General features: G+C 37.2%; 1 protein-coding gene across 2 annotated transcripts in view; it reads right to left on the bottom strand.

Annotated features, from left to right (window-relative positions):
• HHIP (hedgehog interacting protein) overlaps positions 1 to 14,888 on the bottom strand; it is a 99,191-nt gene that overhangs the window by 30,106 nt on the left and 54,197 nt on the right. For both annotated transcript variants that reach the window (XM_004040434.5, XM_019025922.3), the window contains exons 5-9: positions 8,551 to 8,702; positions 7,973 to 8,146; positions 6,919 to 7,062; positions 3,149 to 3,270; positions 869 to 992 (exon numbers count right to left, since the gene is read on the bottom strand). In XM_004040434.5, coding sequence (XP_004040482.1) covers positions 869 to 992; positions 3,149 to 3,270; positions 6,919 to 7,062; positions 7,973 to 8,146; positions 8,551 to 8,702 — 716 coding nt within the window. The remainder of the gene's footprint in view (positions 1 to 868; positions 993 to 3,148; positions 3,271 to 6,918; positions 7,063 to 7,972; positions 8,147 to 8,550; positions 8,703 to 14,888) is intronic.

The raw sequence follows: 14,888 nt of genomic DNA, 5'->3' as shown, positions 1-14,888 counted from the left end.
CATAACAAACAATTGCTTTGCCATAGACCTGGCTTCTAAAGGGAAAAATAATATAGCCCATAACGTGTGTGAGTACTGTGAAATTCCCATATGTGGAGAAAGTACTTAAAGATAGTATTTTGTTTGGAGGGGGCACTAAAAGTACCTGAGTATGAGAAAAGCCCTCCCCTTCATCCAGAGAATGATACTTCCTCGCCAGGACTAGAATCCATGCTGTGCTATTAATCAGAGAGAGGAACAGGGGAAGAGCATGGGGTCAGTACATTTTTCTAGTTCCTTGTAGCGACCAAGAGTATCAGCTCTGCCATATGGCTGAATGCCAGTGACTTGGAAAACAAGATTCTTAATTTGGATTTCGTCACAGAGTTTCTTACAATTATCCACAATGTGACCTTGAAAATTGAGACTAAAATTTAATTTTGTATTATTCCTACTTATAGAGACAAATTATATTATCTTGCTTAAAGTCCTGAAAATTTGGCAAAACCAAAAATCTTGAGCCTTCCAGTATAATTTTAAAAATATTTATACAGCAAGTAAAACAATAGTTTTCAAATTATTTATTGTCATGGTAAATTTATGTTGAGGATGAAGGGAAGAGCCTAAATAATATGAAAAGTCCATCTGAAGACTTCTGTGCCCTTAAAAATTATTTTATGAAATCTATCAAGCCTGTTGAGAGAGCATCTTTTTGGAAGTTCTTCAATTAAACCACTATATCTATGGAACTAAAAGTAAATAATATTTATGTGTATTCCCCATCTGATGCACAAAAAGACAATCATTTGAATATTTTGTGGCAGTTTGCCAAATGATTAATGGATATGTCATTTGGTATATCATACTGTTGTGGTATCAGGAAACCTACCCATTACGATCTCCAAACACGTAGCTTCCATACAATCTTTCTGACTGGCAGCCCCGGTATACAAATCCACCAACCAAAGGACCATTACTGAATGGCTTGAATTCTAAGAGTGATGGCTCACTTTCTGGAAAGAAACATAGCATTAGATCAAATGAAACATATTTTCATAAAGTAAAAGGAATGTACACCAAACAACAATTACTATAGTAATTTAACTCTGAAATGTGTTCTATGATACACCAAAGGGTTTCTTGCTAGAGCTATTTAATGAAAACAGTCTTTGCTAAATAGCATCAACATTAAAGGACATCCATGTACAGCTTAATGAAATCAGAATGCTCTGCAAACGCTTGCTGTTGTTGAATTTTCAAGACATGCCAAGTTTTCAATGAAATTAGAATCTGGATATTTTGGGACTCATGATTATTTACTTTGAACCAAAATACTTTAAAAAAAACATTTAAGGCTTTACATACTAAGTTTTGTGTAGAAATGCTTCTGCATATATTGAGTAAATTGAGACAGAGCTCTGTCAAAATATGTAAAATGTTTAAAAGCCTACACTTTAATGAAAATAAAAACATAGTACATAAAAGGTCTTTAAACATGCATTTATTCTATATGTGAAAATGTTGTAACTTAGTCAAGTAATATCTTCATTTAAAATATTTTAATGTTTTGTTTATAGAGTTTTGTGGATAACAAAGTCTATTTCAATAACTCCTGATTACATGTGTATAGTCTTGTGTCTCTATCTTTCTGTGCAGGCCATTACATACTTGGATATCTGCATGCTAATTGTAATGGAAAAGCTCTAAAGCTACTTGCAAATTAATCTGAAAATTACCTTTTATGTATTTAAGATCAAATAAGTCATTATCAACAGATTTTATCAAAAGCTTTTGTGAAAAGATAGTAATTTTTAACGACCTCTTCCCCTCCCATGTGATTATGGTGTATATGAGACTACAAAAAAGTAGAAAAGATAAGAGAAATTTTAAATAATGAACACACTGAGAGGTAGCATAATTGAATAATTAAGGTCACAAACTCTGGAGTTAGGCTGCTCAGATTCAAATCCAGACTCTGCCACTTTGTGTTGTGTGACAATTAATCGTTCTGTGCCTCAGTTTCCTCATTTGTACAATGTGGCCAATGATAGTGCCTATCACATAGAGTTGTTCTGTAAAAGAAATGAGTATAAAGTGCTTACTACAGGGTCTGGCATGTAGTAAGCACTGTAGATGTGTTTTAAAATAAATAAATGTAGTGCTGTTAATATTGTAACCAATTTTAGCTTAACCTCAATTAATGTGACTGTAGAATTTTGTTTAATCTACAAATGTAGCCAAAATTCCATCGAGCTAGTGACTCATTAGTTTTTTGTTTTTTTTTTCCAAATCACATTACTCTTTGGTTTGGCTTTTAAAAGATGCGCGTGCACACACACACACACACACACACCTGAAAAAAAAAGTAAAATAACTGAATACCACATGAACTAACACAGCTGCTTCATTCCTGGTGTTAAATAAATATCTGTATTGAATGAGTAAATAGAAAAAGCAATCAATTTAATAATCTTAATCTACTGTGTTTCCTGAATCATAATAATGGTTGATATATTGCTTCCTTCAAAAGGAATAAATACTAAAATATTGAAAAATACTAAGTGTTTTGAACTTTATTATTATCCAACTTTATATTTTTACATGTTCTCTCTAAATATTCAAGTAATCATGTTATTAAAAATACTGCTTAAATGTCCCATTCCCATGACTAGTTTTTACAAGTTGATTACTTTGTTTTCTCTAAGATAAACATTTTTTTAAAAATTACATTCTTATTTGAATCACTTACAATTTTCCTAACTGCTGAGACAGGCATGTTGGATATTGAGAAACGTCTTACTTTTAACACTTGTTTTTTCTCTGTATATAAGATGTTAAGACAAGCTGCTCTCCCCTACTGAATAGAACTTATTCATCTTGATTCTCTGATGAACAAAATATAAGCTGCTAACTTTTGAAGGACGGTTAAATTTTTTGGACCTACTGAGAACCTTTCAATCCATGGTAATTAACCAGATGGAACCCTCAGGGCTTGTAAGAGTCACTGGAGCTTTAAAAAGTGAGCAATTTACTCCTGCATGATTGTTAGGCCAGTGTTTTTACGCTTTCCCAAATGCTCATTTTTCAGAAATCCTTTTCTCTTCAGTTACTAAATATACTAAGACAAAACTTGAACTAAAGCAAAATCAGCAAATTATGCTCTACATACCATAATCTTTCCCCTTTATTATCTGTAGAATTCTGGCTGATGATCTGTTTTTTCCATTGGAGTCTGAACACAGTATCGTTAAATTGATGTTTATATCAGTGGGATGTCGATCCACAGCACATCTGCATAACAAGAGGGGATACACATTAATTCCTACCGTGATCTTTTCCAAGCTCAGACTGGAGATTCCTGACATAGGAAGGAGCCCTTTGTGGACTGGCAAGGATCCTATGGCAATTTAGTTTGGATCTTCTAGAAAGCACTGAAGGAAGTAGTCCGATGTGTTTGCTTACTTGGTTGAAGCTTAATCTCTGGAATATATTTCTTAATTTCTCTTGTTATGATTTATAATTTCTTATGTTATAAATATGCACACTGTCTTAAAACAATTGTTAGTCTGTTCTTAAGGAATATCACATGTATAATACACTGGTAAAGTATTGTGAATAAGAATCAGTGTCACCATCCAGGAACAGAAAACCAAACACCGCCTGTTCTTACTCGTAAGTGGGAGTTGAACAATGAGAACACATGGACACAGGGAGGGAAACATCACACACTGGGGCCTGTTAGGGGGCGGGGTGCAGGGGGACGAAGAGCCTTAGGACAAATACCTAACGCATACGGGCTTAAAACCTAGATGACAGACAGGTTGATAGGTGCAGCAAACTACCATGGCACATGTAAACCTACGTAACAAACCTGCAAGTTCAGCACATGTATCCCAGAACTTAAGGTAAAATAACATAAAAAAAAAAAACAATGTCACCGTCAACTCATCTCTGTGCCACACAAAACAGTACTAGTTATAACATTGATTTTGGGTTTCTTACATGAAATTGCTGCATTCTAAAACTTAGGCTGCTCTAACACAGGAAAACATGTGCTTTAATTCCAGGAATATAGTAAAGCTGGTCCCTACAAACATCGAGGTCTTTTACGTTGACTCTGTTTTCATGTTTTCCATCCCTAATCTGGGGGCCAGAGTATCTCTGTGACTTAAGCCAGTGACAGGAAGCTCCATAAGGGGAGGTAGGACTTGCAACTTCATCACTATCTTCCTGTTATCTGGTTCAAAGCCAGGAATATAAGAGGGGTTCAAGGTTTGTGGAATGTTTCAATCACTGAGGGACTGGATATGAGGAGCTTGGGTTGGGGGAAGAATGAAGTTATATAATACAATTTTGGAAGTTATCAAAAGTGTGGAAAACAGGCTTGCATTGTTTTTAGGTTTCTCAATCTTGGCACTGCTGACATTTTGGGCCAGGTAATTTTTTGTCTGGGGAGGCTGTGCTGCCAACTGTAGGGTGTTTAGCAGCATCTCTGGCCTCTACAGGCAAAATGCCAGTAGCATCACTCCCTCACCCCCATCACACTCTAATTGTGAAAACCAAAAATGTTTCCAGACATAGCCAAATGTCCCCTGGGGGCAAAATTATCCCATTGAGAATCACTGTTCTAGGCCAACAAAATATATTAATTACTCAAAAACAAAATGAAACCATTGGAGCTAATAAAGAAATTTAAAAAATAAAATAAAAAATTGAGAGTTGGTGCTGGTTCTTAAGAGATGTAAGAGTCATGTAGCAATTATAAAAGAACAAACAAAAAACAAAGCGTAAACTCTTGGCTCCAGATGATCTCATTCATGATAGGGAAACCATAAGCCTGACCTGCCAAAGATGGGTTAGTTGTTCTGTGGCAACAGTCCCTTTATTGTCCTCTCTAGTTCAATGATTCACAGAAGACAATGCCTGGCAGGGATCATGGTACAGTCATGCTGTGACTTAAGGTGGAACTAAATCCACAGCGGAGAGAACATTTTCCTCTATTACCTTTCTTTGAAGATAGAGAAACTATGAGAAAAAGAGGTTTGACTTGTTTCCAACAAGAAACAGCAAATCTGGAAAGCAGGCCAGGTAGAGTTGCTGGGGGCTTGGAGCTATGGCTCTGGCTGAATACAGGTCCACTAAGAACTGCTTGACCCTTGTAACCTTCAGTTTCTCATGTGAAAAAGGGCCCTGCCAGTGAAACTCTCTGGGTGATACTATAATGGTGGATACATGTCATTATCCATTTGTCTAAACCTACAGAATTCACAACACCAAGAGTGAACCCTAATGTAAACCATGGGCTCTGGGTGATTATGACATGTCAATGTCAGTTCATCAACTATAACAAATGTTTCTCTATGGGGGATGATCATAATGGGAGAGACTATGCATGTGTGGAGGTAAGGGTAATACAAAAATGTCTATACCTTTTTCTCAATTTTGCTGTGCATCTACCACTGTCCTTTAACTAGTCTATTAATAAAAGGGGAGTGGGAGAAGTGGGGCTGATGGTGAGCCTTGCTGAGAAGCAGAGAGGAGATAAAGTACACAAGATACTTAGTTCAGCACCCCACCGCAAGTGCTTAATAAAAGTTCCCTTTATTTTTAGCCAATAATTAATTTAGTTTTCTTTCTGCTTTATTAAATCGTCTTCTGCTTAGAATACTTTTGGAGGGAGGTGGAATATAAACACCAACTTTTCCTTCAGCCCTCTGCCGCCAGAGGTGGGGAGGCTCCACAGCACAGGCATCTTGCCACACATCTGGTCTGTAAAGCACCTCATCCCATGTTTTTGCATTGAGGTTCAGGACCCCCAGGAAGGTTGTGAGAAAGCTCCAGTGGGATTGTGGTGACTCAGGCTGCCTGACTTCAAAGTGTTGCTTTGTGGTGGTATCTGTGAGTTCTGAGCTCTAGGAATGGAATGTGACAGTTTCCTCCACATCCTGAACCCACCTTAAGTATTCCCTGTCTCACAGATTTTAAGATCTGCTGAGATGCCAAAAAGGAAATGAACTGTAGACTTGGGTTTGATGGAGGGGAGATGAAGGGCATGAGGGATTATAAAAATAAAAAGTTTGAGAAATATTCACCTTGCACATAGTGAACACTCAATAAACATTAAATGGTAGTAATAACCTAGTTAGTAAATAAATGGATGTGGCCAGATATCCCTGAGTATGAATAATAGACCATAGACTGGATGAAGCTTTCGTTACTGAATTGCTGTATTATACTTCATAGCATTTTTACAAAATGTACCCCAAATTTCTCACTCTACATACTTTTTAGTTTTCCTTTGTTTTGGTTCATGGTAGTACCAACAGTTAATACGGAGTCCTTTAGTATTTGCAATGTTTTCGAAGTGAAATAAAAGTTAATATTTAGCTCAACTCCTTGCAAATTAACACTGCAGCATCATATTTAAGTGAAGCTATGAAAACAAGAATTGCAATTCATTTAAAACCTACCAGGAGTCAGACACACTATTTGGTACTTTACTTACAGATTTTTATTTAATCATAGCAAGGCAGTTATTATCACCCCCATGTAATATATAAAGAACTTAAGACTTAGTGGGATTTAAGGAGACAAATCAAAAAGTTGATCTCTCTAAACTGTTCAGATTAAAGTCTTGGTCATTATACTAGCCCAATAGTGTTTATCTGATAATAACCTCTCCACATTTTAAGGTGAAATTTTCTCCATGAAGTTGTCCTTTTCGTTGTCTAATCTGCCTTCTCAATCTGCTTCTCACAGTAATAGAAGACAGAGTGCTAAATACTCACTTGAGTAATGACCTGTTGTGACTTTAGAGGCATGGCCTTAGATACTACCTTTGGCTGCTCTGTGATGGTATATGCTCTATGCTATATTTTTCCAGTTCTCGGATCCCCGCCCGGCTTAAAAGCCAGTGAGAAGACAGACTTGTGTTCTCACCTGCCTGGATCGTGGAGCCCATGAGCAAACACTTCGGGGGGCTGGTTGGTGCTGTTGAAGTGTGGGTTGCTCCTTGGTATGGAATAAGGCACGTTGCACATGTCTGTGTCCACATCCAGCCGTAGCACTGAGCCTGTGAAATCACTGAGAAATTGGGGGACAGAATATGTGTTTTACATTTTCATTATATATTTCACCTATATTAAATATGGTGAGCTTGCTCTATTGATGAAAAAATCATCCCCTTAGTTGAAATAAAATATTAAAGTGGCTGGATGCAGTGGCTCACGTCTGTAATCCCAGCACTTTGGGAAGCCAAGGTGAGAGGACTGTTTAATGCCAAGAGTTCAAGGCCAGCCTGGCAACATAGCGAGACTCCATCTCTACAAAAAATTTTAAAATGAGCCAGATGTGGTGGCATGTGGCCAGGCGGATCTCTTGAGCCCAGGGGTTTGAAGCCACAGTGAGCCATAATGGTGCTGCTACATGCTGGCCTGAGCAATAGAGTGAGACCTTGTCTGAATAAATAAAGGAATAATTAAATAAAATAAATTCCTTATTGTGGAAAATGAAACTGGGCCGTTCCAGACAAGCAACTGAACCAAGACACTGTGTGATGGTGGCTGAGGACTGTGGCATCAGTAGTACACTGCTTTTTTTTTTTTTTTGCCTCTGTTCTCTTAATTTTTGTCAGCCTAAACCTATGTATTCTATATCTCCCAGGAAGGTTCGCTGGGCGATATTAGCCTATTACACAGTGTTGAGAGGCAGTATGGTTGTACAGGGCCACTGCTTCTCAGTGCTATGTGGAGCAGAGGCAGCCCTGGAACAGAGAACTACACAACAGTAACTCTTTTCATGACAAACAAAAGATCACGTAGCATGTTAGTGAATTCCTCTTCATTTCATAAATGCAGACACTGATGACAAAAGTTAAGTATTTAACCAAGGTGACCATTCAAAGATGGTTCTTAATTCACTGGTGCCCACCTTTTCTTCTGGCACTTAAACTATTTTACCCTTGAGAGGAACCCATCTGTGATCAGCCTTTTACCTTAACCCATCCATTTCTTCCATATCATCCAGTGTAATCATCCCATCACCGAGAATGATGTACAAAAAGCCGTCAGGGCCAAAGAGCAGTTGTCCTCCCAGATGCTTTCTGTGGAGTTCTGCAACTTCAAGAAAGACTCTGGCTGTTCTCAAATCAACTTGGTGTGGATTTTTTCTACATTGTGGGAAGAAAACAATACCATGACTGTTAAAAGATTTAAGATGAGTCCATCAGAAAGTAAATAGTATATAAATGAAAAAACAAACTCCTGGCACATAGTAAATAAGGAAACATATATTTGAAATGGAGCTAACAGAAATTGCTGGAAAATCACATTATTTTCCAAGTTTCAGAAGTAGCCTTTAAGTTGAGAGATAATTGAGGAAAAATGTCAAAACCATTGTTGTTCTCCATTTCTCTTAAAGACACATATGGAGTTTTCAGCAAGATGGAGGTAATGATTTAATTATTGCCACCTTATGGTTACTTATTTGCAACTTCTAAATAAAAAAACTTATGAAAAGATGATGAGAAAATAAGATGAGAAATTTCTATGCTTCAATGCCTTTTAGTGATACCTGGATACTGTGTATTCCACAACCCTAAGAATGTGGTCATGAGGCCCGATAGCCCACCGTTCTTGGTTGGTGGTATAAGACACATACAACTTTCCATTTTTCTTGTAATTGGGATGGAATGCGAGGCTTAGCAGTCCTCTTTCATCTCCTCCCTGCAATCAAATGAAAAACACAAAGAATTGTAAAGTTAATTATGTTCTTTATTGTGTTTCAACTGGAACCCCAAAAGAGTCTCTTTCTTTCTTTTGGATAATCTTTGCCCAACCTCCTTTCTTTTCTCCCTTGCCTACTGCACAAAAAAGGATTATAAAACATTTCACTTTGTGGAACTCTTTAAGGGTTAGAACAAGACAATTGTCTTGTGTGGTTATCTATGTGCAAGAGTCTTACACCACTTTTGTCAAGTGATTTGTGTATGTAATCTTGGGACGCTAGGAAGACAAGTTCAAGTGCTGTGAAGAATTCTTTCCCGGGTTACTAGGTTCCTTGTAGTTCATAGAAGACAAATAAAAAGGTTCATAATCAACAGTCACTTCTAATCCAAGTCTCCGAAACCTAAAACACAGTGTGGGCTGCCAACTCCCACTGTCTTGGCAATATGTTTAGAAAACAGTTAAATTGCTTGTGTAATATGTAAACCTTTGCTTTACCCTGGAGGCATCTACATCAGTTGTCACAACGATGGTGGTCTGTTCATCATAGCTAGGTAATAGGCAGCCTTGCCTATCTATCTGGAAATGAGGCAGTTTTACATGAATCCCTTCGCTGCATAGGGTTTTTCTTTACAGAAGGATGAAGCAGCCAGAGGATGCCTAAAGGCCACGGCTGGGGAAGGAGTGGGAGAAATGCTAGAGAGGAAAGGGGACACTAGGAAATTAAAGAAAAATCCCAAACAACTTTCTTGTGTTATTATATGAATGACAAGGATTGTATACATTAGGCATGCCAAATGCTATAACAATTAAAACATCTTCATGTTCTTAAATAGAAAGGCATTTTATCTTCATTTTCTGCTAATTCAACTTGTTGAAATTCAATATGGTCTTAGCCTTTGTTTTATCCCACAAATAGTCTAGGAATTTCTATAATGAAATCAAAGTATCTAAAATTACCTAGATCAGAGCCTTAAAGTTCACATACTAGTAAAGCCAGGAAGCACTTTCTCGGAGAAAAACATGGCATAGAAATTGAACGCTGCAACTGCTGATAGCACATCACCTTATTTATTCCATTAAACATCACGACATAGCGTATGGCAAAAAGCTATGAGAAGTTATTCCTTCTCAAGTGTTAGCAGAGAAAAAAAAATCTCTAATACTGCAACCTCTTCACAAGGTCATGTTCAGTCATGGAAGCACTCTCATGTTTTTGTCCCCCACACAATAGTATATGTTACTAGCAAAGCATAGAACTGTTTGTAGCTCTTATTTTACATGGAGTTCAGAATTGAAAGGTTTAGGCAGAAAAGTTTACTTTTAATAAACAATGATTTGTTTCCTGGCTTAGAGAAAACTGTTTTTAGATATAGATCACCCAAAGTAGAATATCCAAACTTTCAGAGCATACAAATATTAAAATGGCTGCAAATACACAGAACGACCAAGTCATTATTTAAATGTCAAAAAGTCAACTTTCCTCCACATCACAATATGCATAATTTTAATTTTAATCATAAAGGTAAAACTCTAATGACCGATATATGAATGACTCTCTGTTTTTCAGATTATCTTGTTCTGGTGATTTTAATATTGACTCGATGGTGCTGTTTTTCTGCTTAAATCTTCATTAAATAAAAATCTTTTGGCTTTCTTCTGAGACACTGGAAGCTAGGATATGTAAGTACAATTTGACTGTAGAGAAGCCACTGCACATTTGAACCTCCTTGACGGATTGTCTAACGAGGCCCGAGGGTGGGATTTCGTTTGTGATTAATTCCTCCCTCAAATATATTTCCCCCTAAAGCTGTGAGTGCAGGTTAAGTACTGCATGCCTGCTTCACAAATGTTTGTGTTCCACTATAAGCAGCTTTTGTTGAAAGTAGTTCTTTGTAGTTTTTAATCAAATCATCAGAAATACAATTTGAATTGGATAGCAACATGCTTCAAAACTGTGCTGGTTGCTTCTCAGGAATTAAGAATGTAGAATTAAGGCACTGTAGAAAGACAGATGGGAAAAGAGATTTAAACAAATCCACAAGTGATAGAAGACAATTGTTCACTTTAGAGATACCATCTATCGCATAAATGACTTTGGGGGCATTTTTGACATTTACTAAAGTGCCAAATATGGAAACAGAATCAGACATGTGAATGATAGAGAAATAAATCAAAAAAGCAATTTTAAAAAAGTCAGTAATTCTGACATTTTCAGGTAATAGGATTTACAATTGATTAATCATTACATATGATCTCATTTTTGGGTCAACTTCCAGGTGCAAAGTAGTTTAGAAATTTGACTACTCTTAAGTCATTTCAGAGAAATACTCACTTTCATAACTACACTGATGAAAACAATTTAATGTATTATATAAATATCCTAGATTTTCTTGAATCTAGATTTTAAAATTATATAACAGGATTCCTAAATATTCAGAAATTAGAAAGGACAGATAGACTCCTGGTGTGCCACAGTGTGCCAGGAGATGAATGTATTGAGAGCTCACATTTCACTTGAATTAGACTTCAGAATTATGTTGTCTACTTAATTAAAATATATTACTGACAAATTATGATTTAACTCTCAAATGCAAACCTATCTCTAAGGTCTGGGTCATTTTTCAAGGTCTTATGAAGAAATATGTTGATTGGGCACTGAAGGGTTAATTTTAGACCAGGGTCAGTTAGAGGCCACACCATCAGAAACACCACCAGATATTTAAGGATGCTTCAGCTGTAGTCTTCACCAGGACACCGTCCTAGCCCGAGAGCCTGGACGTTGGTGCCTGGAGCCGGGACTGGCCAGCAGACCAGACCTCCCAGCCTCCTGTACTTCCTTCTATTATCTTAGTCCCCTTTGTCCCAGCTCTGACTGCGTGTGTTCAAAGCCCCATTCTGTTGGTCTGATCCCCTAGCCCAAAGACTCCCTTCTCTTCACTCTATTTCCAAATCCGATAACCCAGCTTTAGAGGCTCAGTAGAAAAAAACAAAGCCCTGGTGCCAATGTTACTAACTGCTCTCCTTCTAACCCCTTCTCATCCTACCCCTTCATTATGTGTGGTTTTATGGCTCAGAGAATATGGAATCAAAATCATACACTCCTTCCAGAAATGTCAATTATTGAACTGAGTCTAGGGAGCATCTGGGGAGTTTTTATTTTATGCTTGAGCTTCTAGTGATTAGTTGAGCCAAGCTGGCTAAAAAGGGAGAAAAACATATTAATAGAATGGCAAATGGAAGAGTCGTGATTCAGGCAGTCTTGCCTTTCAAAAAGACACTGATTTCTAACATTATCCTTTTTTTTTGTTTTGTTTTTGAGATGGAGTTTCATTCTTTTTGCCCAGGCTGGAGTGCAATGGCGCAATCTCGGCTCACTGCAATCTCCGTCTCCTGGGTTCAAGTGATTCTCCTGCCTCAGCCTCCCGGGTACTTGGGATTACAGGCACTCGCACCATGCCCAGCTAATTTTGAATTTTAGCAGAGACAGGGTTTCACCATGTTGGCCAGGCTGGTCTTGAACTCCTGAACTCAGGTGATCCACCTTTCTCGGCCTCCCAAAGTGCTGGGATTACAGGCGTGAGCCACTGTGCCTAGCCCTAACATTATACTTTTAAAAACTGTTAACCAGTGTCCAAAATGTTTATCCTTACCCATGTGAAAAGCAGTGATTTGTCTAAATATTCACATTATAATTGTACTTCATTATTAGCACTGAGCACTTTGTATATTGTGCTTCTGGGAATGCACAGACAGCATTGCTAGAACCAAACTGAAAGCTAAAAGGGCAACAAGTAATTTACAAACAAGAATTTAGGGTTTCCTCAGTTTGGTAATGCTTTAAAAAGAAAACAACTTACTGACTTGAACCTCATCCAAGCTTCATAGGCTGCCACAGGACCCCCTCTTCCCCTTTGCTCAGCTCTCAATGCTACATCAACTTCTGGACAGCCCTACTGGACAGCAAGCACAAATGACTGCTCAAATTTGGAGTGTTGAATGATTTGAAAATAATGTTCCCGCGATTTGGAACCGTAGACTAACTTGTTTCAGAGGAAATAATAAAACCCTTTTCAGGCGCTTTTAATAAGTGTTTAACTGTCTGCCATTCTAGTTATCAGTCAGCTCTTAAAAGCAATTTCACAGGGTCCACAGAAAATAGACAACCCCAAAATGAAGAGTACTGATACTTTAATGTAAATACAAGATCAGACCTAGTGTTGCAGCTTTGGGATAAATTCTTCCCTGGTGAACAGATCAAAGTTCTAACCAATTAAGAATATTCCTCTTCTTTGAATAATTAAATATCCATTTGAAAGAAGAGATAATCATAAAATGATTATAACAGAAAGTATTTTTTTCTTTTCTTTTTTTATACATGGTTTCACTCTATCACCCTGGCTGGAGTGCAGTGTCACAATCATGGCTCACTGCAGCCTTGAACTTCTGGGCTCAAGCGATCCTCTTGCCTTGGTTTCTGACAGTGTGGGTATTACAGGCATGAGCCACCACACTCGGCCCTATTTTTTCTTTTTTAACAGACATTATAGGACAACATCTTTCATTGTGATATTTAAAAGACAACATTCTCTTCATACTTTAATGTGGTTACAGTTAGTTTTTTTCTGGTTTCTGTTTTTGCTTTAAATTTGCCCTAATGTCCTTCAGGAAATACTGACTTGTACATTTTAGGAAACATAATTTTTCTTAGTGACCTTTTGGTAAGTGGCTGACTTCAAGTTCAGTCATCCACAACATGACCCTACGATATTATGAAAGCCATGAAACATAAACTAAATAATGTGACACTATGTTCAAGACATTAGTTGTTACTGCCAACTATTTTTTTTTTAATTTTACACTTATTCCACAAATACTTATTGAATACCCATTATGTGTTGGATATAATGTGTTGGTGCTTAGGGATAAACAATCAATAAGAATAAATTCCTCCTCTCAATGAGTTTGTATATGGAAGCACATAACAAAGTATAGTTTTGAATTTTGAGTTGTTTCATTCCCATCATACTTGGAGATTTTTGAGGAGGATGAACAATGCTACACTGTTAGAAATGTGCATGGTCAAAAATCAAGTATTAAAGATAAGAAATAAATACTTTTGGTAACTTCTGACAAAAAGATTAATTTATATATTGGCACCTGAGCTTTCTCCACTCTAAAACTTGCTAAAGAAAAAAACAGCTTAATTACATAAAAACTAAATTACATGAAGAAGTAAGCAGAGTTTCTACAAACAGTAAGACCATCTGGTAATTTATTTTATGTACATGACACAGGCACACAGGTACGAATGAAGCTCTCTGGTAAAATTGTTGCTCTCTTAATGCTCAAGGAATTTTTAAGAATTAATATAAGAATAGAGTGGTGGTATTTTGAATTCCCTATAAGATATATACTTTTGCTCCAAGGCAGGCTTTCACATTTCTTTCATTAACTGTCATTTTCTTGCCTATGTTTTGCTGATATGCATCATGAAAGGAAAAAGAGGAAAAAGAGGACTTGGGACTAAAATGGGACCCTCTCATGCAAATCTATGCTTTCTCTTAGACTGGAACTATTTGCTGATCAGAAATGGCAAAACAGGTTTGTTTGAGAACTGTTAGTTCAAACACAGTACCAGATTGTATTCATTTTCTATCGCTGCCATGAAAATTTACCACAAACTTTGTGGCTTGAAATAACACAAATTTTTTATCTTAATTTGTAGATTAGAGTTCAACATGGGTCTCACGGGTTATAATAAATGTTGGCAGAGCTAAGTTTCTTTCTGGAGGTGCTAGAAGATAATCCATTTTCTTTCATTTTCCAATTTATGGAAGCCATCTGCATTTCTCAGTTTGTGTCTTCTTTCTTCCATCTTCAAAGCTAGCAATGGTGGGTTGAATCCTTCTCATATCACATCACTCTGACCTCCTTTGTCTTCCTCTTCCACTTTTAAGAACTTGTGATTACACTGAGCCCACCCAGATGATCCAGGATAATCTCCCTATGTGCTGTTTAGCAATCTTAATTCCATTGCAACCTTAATTCCCCTTTGCCATATAAGGTAACACATTCACAAGTTCTAGGGAAAGGACAAGGACATCATTTGCGGAGGGGCATTATTCTGCCTACCACATGAATATTTTAATCGGTTTCTAAAAAAGGATCCCAAGCATTTCTGAC

The sequence above is a fragment of the Gorilla gorilla genome, chromosome 3 (assembly GCF_029281585.2).
Source record: "Gorilla gorilla gorilla isolate KB3781 chromosome 3, NHGRI_mGorGor1-v2.1_pri, whole genome shotgun sequence".
NCBI lineage: Eukaryota > Metazoa > Chordata > Mammalia > Primates > Hominidae > Gorilla > Gorilla gorilla.
The sequence above is the reverse complement of the archived record's forward strand: the minus strand, read 5'-3'. Positions and strand labels throughout refer to the sequence as shown.